Source organism: Larus michahellis, chromosome 16 (assembly GCF_964199755.1).
Source record: "Larus michahellis chromosome 16, bLarMic1.1, whole genome shotgun sequence".
NCBI lineage: Eukaryota > Metazoa > Chordata > Aves > Charadriiformes > Laridae > Larus > Larus michahellis.
This window is the reverse complement of record NC_133911.1, coordinates 5183626-5194797: the sequence shown is the minus strand read 5'-3', so window position 1 is coordinate 5194797 and position 11172 is coordinate 5183626. Positions and strand designations below refer to the sequence as shown.

The window sequence follows — 11172 nt, the reverse complement described above, 5'->3', positions numbered from 1 at the left end:
AAGTTGTTTGCTGTAGTCTAGGAGAGAAATTTGTAAACCTGCATAATGCATCAAGTTTGGCAAGATAGCCTGGGCCCTATCTACTGAACCTCCTTGAATCTATTTGAAGAAAAAGGACTATGGTATAGTAAGTCAGTTGTAAACCAAGTTAAATTAGGAAACCAAGGCTGCGCTCTCATCACAGATTTTATTCAACTCCATCTGGAGTAGACATTTTTAGGCACTAGTGGCAGCTGAACCAAATCTCAGGTTATCACACCCTACTACCCTGTACCAATAGCTGCAGTTTGTCCTCCACCTGTACACACCTTTTAGATGCCAGCTTTAAATTGTTATTCTTCCAAGCAGAGACAAGACCACAACAGCCCTTGCTTCACCTGTCTGAGCTGGCTTCTGGGGAATGAGCTCACCATTCATGTAGAAACTAGACAGAAAGGACTCATCATTACATATAAATAAAAACCAGCAACAAGTAATATTTAATAAAGTTTATTAGGTTATGAGTATTATCTACAGTCATAAAATAGAAAGTCAGAACCTAAAACTGTACAAAGCAACGTACTGGTGAAGTGAGAAGAGATGGAAACAAGGGAGCACAAAGAGCATTAGAAGTAGGGAGAACACAGCTGCTTCCCTGGAGTTCTGGAAGACACTGGTTCAAGTCGAAGGCAACCAAGTAGGGCTCCATACACACTGGATTTTCTTGTGTCCCACCCTGTAACAGAAACTAGTACAAACCCCTACTTTAAAAAAGAAATCATATAATATTAGATTAAAAAAGGGGCACATCACACCCCACCCAGTCTTGGCACCAATTCTGTGCTTTAAAAAATATACTATGCAAGTAGTTTATTTTAAAAAAAGGTACCCTACAGCAGCTGTTTAAAACATGTTCTTATACATACACCACAAATATATATATTAACATTTTCAACAACTAAACTCATTTGTACCTACACAGAACTGAAGGGATAACTCAAGAGCAAAAAAAACCAACCACACAAACATTTTTCAAGACAAAGAAATGTGCAAAATAACCCCAGAAAGGCAGCATAGTAACCTGTGGAGAGGTCAAGAGAGCAGCTCCTGCTAGTAAAGGAGTGTCATCCTCTTTACTTGGCTACTGAGGTGAGAATCTATTTGGGATGTGCTGATTTTGCCTGAATTGCTTGTCCTGTTTATTGCAGTTCTCTCCTGTCCCCCAGCCCCAGCTCTGGAGAGGTTCAGCTTCTTCTTGCTGGGCCTAAAGACAACCTTGCTGGCCTCTGTTAAAGTTTCACAAATTACATTCTGCAGCAATCACCTTCTGGATATCTCATCTGCTGATGGTACTTCTGCAGCCACGCTGCTACCACCTTCTCTGGGACATCTTCCCGCCCCCAATCAAGAAACAGAGAACTATTTCTGCTGCATAGTTCAGTGGAGATATGCCGATGGTCTATGACAGAACAAAGCCTGGTTTGGATGACTTTAAGCAGCTTATCTAAGAAGAGACATTCCTGGCAGAGCCATTAGAGAGACACATTAGTATGTTTCCCTAAAGCCTTAACATAGAACAGGCTATACAAAAAGCAGACCTAAGATGGCAAGGATCTATAGCTGTGTAACAAATCTCAGCTCATATAGCCTGCCTCAGCCTATTGCAGAAGTTTGTCCCTTCCCTGTCCCCACATCAGCAAGGAACACCTGATCCCAGACTAAAACCTGCAGTTTAAAGACAGGAAGAAGAGGGCAGGTGAAGACACGGTCTGACTGCTCAGTCAACTGAGTCAAATCCACTAAGAAGGGGCAGAACAGAAAATGGAGCAGGAGAACTGAGAAAGCAATGGTGATAAACAAGAAAACAGGATTCACCATCTATGAAATAACATTAGAACATGGTGAGAAGTCCTGGCAGAGATACAGACATCAGTGACACAACCACCTTCTCCAAATTAAAAAGTGTCCTGGTGGAAGGGTTCTTGGTTTTGGTGTTTCAGGGGTTGGGGTTATATTTTATTATTTTTTTTGGTTTTTAAAAACTCAGCAATTAATTCTTGGTATTCCAGACTCTTCCCAACTCTGCTGGCCACCCCATGCCTTTCCGTTCTTAAGACCCGGTCTTAATATTTCCACTCCTAATACCTTCCCTTCCCCCAAATTATGTTCTTCCCTTTAGCTGGTACAGAGAAATCATTAACTCCGAGGCTCAACAACCCAAAGGATGCAGTACAGCCTTTTCTCAGGAAAAGCAGGGAAATGTTCCTTTTGTAAGTGTGCTGGGAAGTGACTTCCAAAGAACAAAACGCTCAGTTGTGAAACAAGGATTATTTGAGAGGTTGCCAATAAGGGCACATGGAGACTTAAGCAGTGGCAGGAATACTTTGGCCAAGGAGTTCTAACAGTAGCAATGACACAAAGAGCGGAGAACCCATTGCTCAGTGGGTCAGCTCCAATATTTTGCCTTGGTTCCAACTCTCTGTCCTTGAACACGAAGGTCATTGGTAGAGCAGGTAACTCTTGAGGGAAGCTGGCAGTGGCAGTGTAGGGATCTCATTCAGTCTTTCCTTGCCCAGAGCAAGCCTCACAGCTCGCCGACACAAGTCCATCAAAGGCAGTGGTTCAGCTGGGAAGAGAGATGCAAGACATTAACATCCCAACCCACAAGTTACACATTCATTTTGCTAGTTCTGAAAACGCCCCCAGAAAAAGGTTGAACAAGAAAAGTGAATGCCTGGCATGTTTGCAGGACCCAAGCCATTCAGCACTCACATCAACAACTTCAGCTCATCAAATACACAGGCAGGGCATGATGTTTCTGTAGAGGTTATTTAAGCAATACATGTGTGTGAATGAAAAAAAATACTAGAAGCCCCTAATGGAAGTTCCCCCCACACACGATACCATTCATTCAAGTCAGAACACATCCTCTAGCCTGTGCCTTATTGCAGTATCTGAAAACCTTTGTAAGAAATTCACTGAAGCAAACGACTGCAGCAAACAGTTTGATAGCACCATGTGATAGGGGCACCCAGAAAGTACCACGATTTGTCTCTTATATAGTAGGATAACAGCTGTCAACCTCTTCATTTGTGCTACATACTTCCCATGAAAAACAAAGCCATCCGTCAAAGCTTCATGTCACTACTCATACTGTGACATTTTCCATTAGAGGATTCCCTCCTGTGTCATAAGCCTGGTAAATATACAAGCCTTTAGCTATCTTTTTCACATCCTGTACTTACAAACACTAAACAAGATAATACTAGTTTTTCAGGAATGGCATATGGGGCCCTTTGATGCTGAAGAGTTATTCAGAACATACAGGGGACTAAGGTCAAAGCCAGAGTTAACGTATCACAGCTGCACAAAAGGAAGATACAGATTAGTTTCTCACATCTTCTGTTGCTAAGTCTGTCAATGCTCACCTTTACACAGCATGCTGCTCAAGCCTAAGGGGTTTCTCCTCCCTCAAGAGAGGACTAACACAAAGACATCCTAAATTAAGCCGATAACTGGACATCCTTCTAATAGCCTGAGGGTTCAGCAGGCACCATTAGAAAGCTTCCTTTACAGCTATCTTGGGCTGAACACAGACACCTAAAAACATCCACAGGAATGGAAAAGTTTGGCTGAGAAGCTGCAGTTTTCAGGAACCTTGACAGATGCCAACAGCTCTAGCTTCCACTACTACAAGCCAAATTAATCTGACTGTTCATACAGCTGTTTTAAATAGCTGAAAGACAGGAAAAGCTTAGTTTTTCTGAACATGGGCATGTTACTTTTTTTTTTTAAAAAAAAAACAGAATTCGTTTCACCAATAAGGTGAATATAAGTCCCTTCCTTCCAGGTTCAAAGATAATAGCCAAAATTGAAAAGCTTTAAGAGAGAGAAGAGTGTTGTCAGTAGCCTCTCATCAGGCTACTCCTGATTCCACTTTGGAAAGAGTAAATGGTCATACTGCTCCATGTAGAAAACACTTCCAGTGAAGGGCGGAGAAAGCTAATTTTTATCTAATTTTTGGCAAAGAGTCTGTGAGAAGGAGAGTTAGCTGAGGAGAGGCTTGCTAATAAAGTCAAGAAATATACACTTGAACTGGTCTGTCTCCTCCTCAAGTCAGCAGCCAGCGTTGAACTAATGCCATTTCCCCCTCCTCCTTCCCTGCTATGGATCACAAGGGGATCCATAGCTCCAGGGGAAGCTGCAGTGGAATGCTTTTCTAGCAGTTCTCCAAAAGTTTTGCCAGTGCTTCAAGCATTGATTATTCCTGAGGAATCACACCTCTATACGTACACCTTGCTCACACTGATAGCTGGGTGGAGAGCACACAGATCTGCCAGGGCAGTGCTGTTGCTTCCCAAGCCGCACCATTTGTCATAGATGTTCTGTGCCGTAAGTGAAAACATGGTTGCACCCAGCGCAAGGTACTGCTGGTCTTGCCTGCTCATGACCTACTCCAGGATCCACAGTGCCTCTTCTGCAGGGACAGGTCTCTAAAGCTGGCCTGCACGTCTCAGCTCTGGCTCTGATACTGCCAGAGAGGCCTATTACTGGCAACACTCCTTTGACACTTCCCAGTGTAGCTTATTCCTAAACCACTGCGGTACAAATATGCGGTATTCAAAGTCTGTCCCAATTCCTCCTGCTCCATATGGTGATAGCTGGGACAGAGGCATTGTCTAGCCAGCATCCCAGAGGACAAGGGGCCCTGACCTTCAATGCCTATAGACATTAACATAACAAATACATTCCAGTTTAATGGCCTTAAAAGGAGAGGATCTTCTTCCCACAGAGATTAAGAACAAGAACTTTGTCCTCATCTAGTTTGCACTGATAACCCCATGACAGGAGACCAAAAGAGAAAGCACACACATATCTGACCTCCTTCATTCACAAGCACTACAATCACTGGACAGTGTTGCTATTGAATGCTCAGAAGTGGTTAGAGCCAGACACCTTCTTTCTATCTGTGCCAAAATAGCGTCCCGTCATTCCTGGCCTTATGCCCACAATTCACTCCTATGCTGAGAGCACATTACAACCAAATCCAATGCTGGAGGTGGCCGTTTCCTTGCTAAGCGCAGTTCTGTGCCAACAACTCCACAGACTTGCTGGCTTTGAGAGGAGCTGCAGATTTTGGCTTTCACACTTCAGAAAAACCTGGTTACTGGAGCTGCTGCCATTCTGTAAGCTGTTGTGGCAGAATGAGCTAGATTTCTTTCTTTTGGTGAGAAAGTGCTCTGCCAAGAGGTATCTATTTGGTCTTGCTGAGTTGAAGCATATTTCTCAAAGCACTTGTGGATTTTGCTCCTATCCCTTTTCAAGTTTGCAAGTTTTTCCTGGTTATCCTGACAGCCCAGTTTTTCTCGTGCCCAGTGTCAGTTTTGTTGTACCTCATGTCACCATTGCCAGGGGTTTGCCATTGCTGGCCAAGCGTTAGAACGTGTTCTAAGCACAAGTAAAAGAGCTCAGTATGCTACAGCCTTTGCACAGACACTGTTCTGGAATGCAGGGGAAACACTACTCTTTTCATATCAATACTGCCAAATTTATTTCACTAACAACATAAATCCATATTTTAATCCACTTCCTTCACCTCTCTCCTCCACCCTACCCAGAGGACTGAGTCACAGTCTGGCCCAATGGGAACTTCTGACTATGAGAGATAACAGACTTTAGCACATTTGAACAGCCAAATTTATTACTAAGCTTAGCTAGAGATTGATGTTCCTATTAGTAAAAGGCCTGGCATGCAAGCTGGGCTGGCTACAATATCCAGCCCCACATTAAAAATGAGCACACCCAGCCCTGAAAAACACAGGGAAGTGAGCTACTCGTTTGAGAGATGAGACATTCCCATTTCCTTAGATAGGGACAGATCTTCCCACTCATGCCTCCAAGGGATTTTAAAAGTCCCTCCACTAGCTATTTAAGTAAGGTGATTGTCCCTCAGAGACTGTTTCCTGTAAAGGGACACCAAGACTATGTTGCCAATAATGCAACTATCAGAAGGACATTCCTGCTGATACTTTGGAAGCAGAGTAGAAAGGTTTTTTATCTCTAGACATCACCTGGCATCACTTTCTCCCACCATACTAACTCCCCAAACCCTGCTTGCTCCCTGCAGCACCTTGGTAACAGTACAAGTATACCGCCAGACAAAATTTTTGATTTAGCCATTAAGGATTCAGAGCTGTATCCAGCAGTCCTACTGCTGACATGATATCCTCAGCTCTCCAGAAAAATGAAAACCCTCCCCAGGATGGTCTAGTACACCTGCACTTAAATAGCGCACAGATCTATGCTACTAGAACAAATACAGGGAGTTATACTCACGGTCAAGTCCATTCAAGTAGCGCATCCGTATTTCACAGTGTCCCCACACTGCGCTTACCACTGGATATAGCTTTTTCCCTTTGAGTCCCCGAAATGCAACACCCATGTATTGCCCATCTACAATGAAGCTCAGTGTCCCATCATCCATGTCCAGAACCACCAGGAAGGAGTCTGGCACAATGAAAGTTTCATCTGGTTCTAAGAAGGCAGGATAGGTTTTACTTGGCTGGTTCTTGCCATCGTGGTACAGTCTGTTGCGCCCAAGGTCCCACCCCCAGGATTCATGGTTATTTCCTACAAGCGTTGTGTACCCTACTGAATGCAAAGGGGCATCTGCTGTTGCCACCCCAACCACAGCATGCGTCCCTCGCTGCCTCATCGCCCACGTGATCTGCCACACATGAAGTCCTCGCGTGTATCCCACTTTGCCTCTGATGGCATCTGTACTCTGAGCCACCGGATGCCGGTGAAATATGAGTTTGTCATCCTCTTTCACAAATACATTCAGTGAGCGATCATCATTGTTCCATGAATGCAATAACTGGACTTCATATGATACCGGAGGCATGTCCAGTAGCAAGTCTAGACGCGTGGGTTTGCTGTAGTCGAGTCCTTGGAGTTCCTGTTTCAGTGGCCTGTATACAGGGTCCCTCATATCCACAGTCTTTATCCCACCTGTGACCTTCTGACCCATGGTGTATTCTGATTTTGCCTATTTATAGGCTCCCAAGGCAAGCTCATCGATTTACCCGGCCACTCTTGCTGTCATTCAGCCCTCCAGAGAAAGTTGCTAGGAGACCTTGTCAAGATGTGCACCAGTCAGTATTGCCTAATGGATGGAAAGAAAAACAAGAGACGAGTTAAACATTAGCACACACAACCTTGTATGCAACATTTACAGAGCAGTTTAATCTGCTTATTCTGACATCTTGTCCTTCCTTCCCACCAGCAAGGAAGGGTAACGCATGCTACTTATGCAGGAGACCCTGCATAGCAGAGAGCGCGTATAGATCAAATAGATAGGTATTAAGTTTCCAATGCCCCCTTCAGAAAGGCACTCTAATTTCTCCTTCTTTGTCTAAGGAAGGTATAGATTCAGCCACCAGAGCTCATCTTTACAGTGAATGAACTGCACCTTATTACTGCATCACTGAACTTTACGAGAGCACATCTGTATTTAGGCTGTCTCCAGCAAACCTTGCTTTTACATCATGATCACCTATATGTTGTCCTGGCTGGAAAATTCAGGGAAAGCATTTATTCAATGCAGAAGACTCAGAACCCACTGCATAGTAATGCTTAAGAGTTAAATTCTTCCTGATTGTCTTCAGTTGACAGGAGGACTGAAAACAGTGTTTTGTATAAGCATAGTTTTGCCTGGTCTCCCAGCCCTAGTTCATACCCCAAGGCCAGGCTGAGCAAGACATCCCAGTGAAGGCCCAGGCTGCCCCACTGGTGTTCACTGTTCCAGCTCCTTCCAACCACCATGGAGAACAACTTCTCCTGCCAAAGCCACCTCTATAGCTGTCTACAATGGAGCCAAAACACAGAACGCATTTAATACTCAGAAAAAGAGCCTAAACAGCTTCAGTCAATTTCTTACAGACAGACCTATGTCTACAGTCAATTGCATTGTCTTTGGACCCTGTAGTAAGGTGCTACAGCTGACTAGTAGAGAGGGACTGGTTTATATGGGTAACTACTCTGCAAAGCTTCAGTCTGAGCTGTCCCTAGCGAGAACGAGTGAATGTCCCTGGCATAAAAGAGTGAATAAACTTCTCCCTCTGCTGCTCTAGAGAGGTTGGAACTAGCCTTCAGAAGGCAAAACATTCAGAAGGATAACTTCCACTATAGGGAAAGGAAAGCAGGCTGCCTTTCAGGAGGGATATATTTACGTTCTAGCTCAAGAAGAGGACCACAAAGACTGGCAGGTAGAACAGGCACTACAAACAGGCCTAGCACCTGCACTGTTTTTCCAGGGTCCAAATCAGCTTATTCATATAACATTACATTAGCACTTTGTGTTCTCCTAGCTGGTACTGCAGTGCTTCCTTTGCAGTGCTCCCAGATCTGACAGACATTAGATAAAGACAACTGAATTCTAGCCTTCATTTTTTTTGTCTGACAGTTGTAAACAAACGTTCTTGGGGAAGCTCTAGGATGTGAGCATCCCCTAGAGTAAAGGCTACATACTGCAAAGAAACACATAGAAGTATTCTCTTATTATCCAGACATAAATAATATTCTTCCCTCAGCATAAACAATTCCAGAAGAGAAATAAAGCATTGAACACAAACCGTCTCCCCATAGCAGTGATCAAACAAGGCAGGAACTAAGCAATAAAAATAAAAACTTCTCCATCTGGAGAGTTACAAACCTTCCACAGATCATCTGGCAAAGCAGCTAGCAGCCACTGATACAGGTTTGAGGACATAATTCTCTGCAACCTCACTAAAGCTTTGCTAAGTACCTCGGACGTCTGACTGAAAGTCCAAAACAGCAGACAAAACCTGCTGGGTCCAGCCGCTGGTGACACCCATTCCAGCAGCTATTGGTACTACCGGCCCCGGTGAATTACTGGAGTCAAGAGAGCAGATAAGCCTGCTGTATGGTTTGTCTCAAATGAGCAGCTTCAGTTGGGGCAGCTTCTCTTCTCCATGAGGAAAAAATCCCCAGCTTCAAATGCCAAGTCCAGAGGGAGGAGCAAGTTTCTTCTCACAGTTTAGCAGTTTTCCTTCCAAATTTCAGAGAAACCTCTAACAAGTTTAAGCCAGCTTGGCTAGAGATACTAGCTCACTTCGTGTACCTCTCCTCCAGCACTGCATCCACCAAAGTGTCTCTGCTCTCACTCAGCAACACAAACAACCCTCTGTAAGACAGCTGCCAAACTGGGGGCAGCTATTAAGAGAATCAGAAGTGGGAGGGGAGCAAACTAGCTTTCTAAGAAAAAAAAGTGTTATTTTAACATTTCCTGAAGTGAGGCAATCACACAGGGCTCCTGCCAGCTACAGTCACAACACTTACTCACAACCAAGGACCTCATCTGGCATAGAAAAATAGAGCATGAATCAGATCTGGTTTAAAAATAAGGTTACTGGACATAAGCAGCAAGGCTTCAGCTAGAAGGTGACAGGGAAGGCTCATGTATGGTCTGGGTTAGGGAACAATTCACCAGCTTCCCTACAGGTTTTTACTACTAGTCCAGGGTATGCTATTGGAACAGTGAGCTCAAATCTTGTAGTTCTTAGAGACAAGACTACTTTTCCTTTCCTTCCGTCCTTTTTTTCAAGTATGGAGAAGAAAACGCCCAAGGTTCTTTAAAAGACACATCCCAATGCACGTTACTGGGTAGCAGTATAGCTATTTCAAACTATTCAGGAACCTCAGATGTATGGCACTGACAGACAGAAGATGGTTCATTAAACAACTGCATTTAAATAAGGTCCAATCACATTATTAGCTGGTAAGGTCACTGAGACATCCTGCAAGTTAAGTAAGTACCATCCTCAACATCAAAACAAATCCTGAATTATATCAGCCAGCTGATCAACTGCTGAAAATAAGTAACAGCAAAACCAGTTGAGGGATGGCACAGTCACTGGGTGCCAGCACATCACCCTCCCCCAACACATTATTTAGCTGCTCTGCCCCACAGCTCAGGTGCTTGCGCCCAAGTGTTTCCATGACATAAGGCATTCCCAGCCTCTAAGGGCTCTGCAAGCCTAAGGAACAGCAATATCTAAAACCAAGGGATCCCAAGAACGAGCTGATACAGACATGAGCTGAGCTGCTGGTGTACGAGTTCAAGTTCACTGTTCTGTCTTGCAGAGACTGTGTCACAACATTGCAATGAATCCCACAAACCCACCTAGTAAGTTGTCTGATCTGCTTTTTCAACTCAGCACATGTATGGCATACAGTTATTCAACGGTTTAAGAGCAGTTCCTCCCAACCATCCCACTGTCCTACCTTGAAGCCCTCATGCCTGTCTGTACTCAAGTTCTCAGTTTTATATCTCAAAGTTGACACCAGCTCTGTTATGAAGAGATTTGTGAAGTCTAATAGGTGTCTTCCCTGGGAAAGGCATATTAATACTGACCAGATGCAATAATTTTTAAAAAGTTTCAGTGTAAGTCATTTGCTCAAGCTGGGATAAAGACCATCAGGCTGCTGAGACAGAACTGAATCGTGTCATGTTCTACAGAAAGTACCAGATGAACTACCTGGCATTCCCAAGGCCCATGGACAAAGGCCATCAACAAGGCACTGGCTAAAGCACACTTGGAAGCCTACAGGTAAATTCAGCTGTTGGAACTTCGATTAGGGTAAAGGAACAAAACATTGTCAGAAGAAGAGGCAGAGATTTCCCAAGCGCTGTACCATACATGTGAGAACGCTGTATAGGAAGCAAGAACCAAACCAAAGCAGCCTACAGGAGTACTGGCGCAGACTGAAGCACAAGATGCTCAAGGAGAGAGAATAGAATACAATTCTGTTCATTAACAAAACAATGCCTCGTTCATGATGACTTTTTGCCTTTTGCCAACATAAGCTTCATCATATTTCTCTCAAGGCAGCTGCACCAGAAAGGGAATCACCACAGTGAAAGCCAACAGGGACTTGTGAAGCCCATGGGACAGGATACCATCCCACCGCCCACTCCAAAGAGAAAGCAGCCTTTCCTGAACACAGGCACCACTCATCACTTGCATTAGTTATGACTCTTTTCCCAGGCAGACTATTAACAGTAGATGAAGGACAATGGCCAGAATAAAGAAGGGAAAGGGGGAAAGAGAGAAAAATGATTGGAACAGAGGGGTCGATTAGACTGAAAGCAGGTCAGATACTGAGCATCAT

The 11172-nt window shown here is 44.1% G+C and overlaps 1 protein-coding gene across 3 annotated transcripts in view; it reads right to left on the bottom strand.

Annotated features, from left to right (window-relative positions):
• Nucleotides 1-473: 473 nt before the first annotated feature.
• SPSB1 (splA/ryanodine receptor domain and SOCS box containing 1) overlaps nucleotides 474-11172 on the bottom strand; it is a 37469-nt gene continuing 26770 nt past the window's right edge. For 2 of the 3 annotated variants that reach the window (XM_074609596.1, XM_074609598.1), the window contains exons 2-3: nucleotides 6316-7144; nucleotides 474-2605 (exon numbers count right to left, since the gene is read on the bottom strand). In XM_074609596.1, coding sequence (XP_074465697.1) covers nucleotides 2478-2605; nucleotides 6316-7009 — 822 coding nt within the window. In that variant the 5' untranslated portion in view covers nucleotides 7010-7144 and the 3' untranslated portion in view covers nucleotides 474-2477. Of the gene's footprint in view, nucleotides 2606-6315; nucleotides 7145-8692; nucleotides 10251-11172 lie in introns of those variants that run through there. The other variant, XM_074609597.1, reaches the window with a different exon arrangement.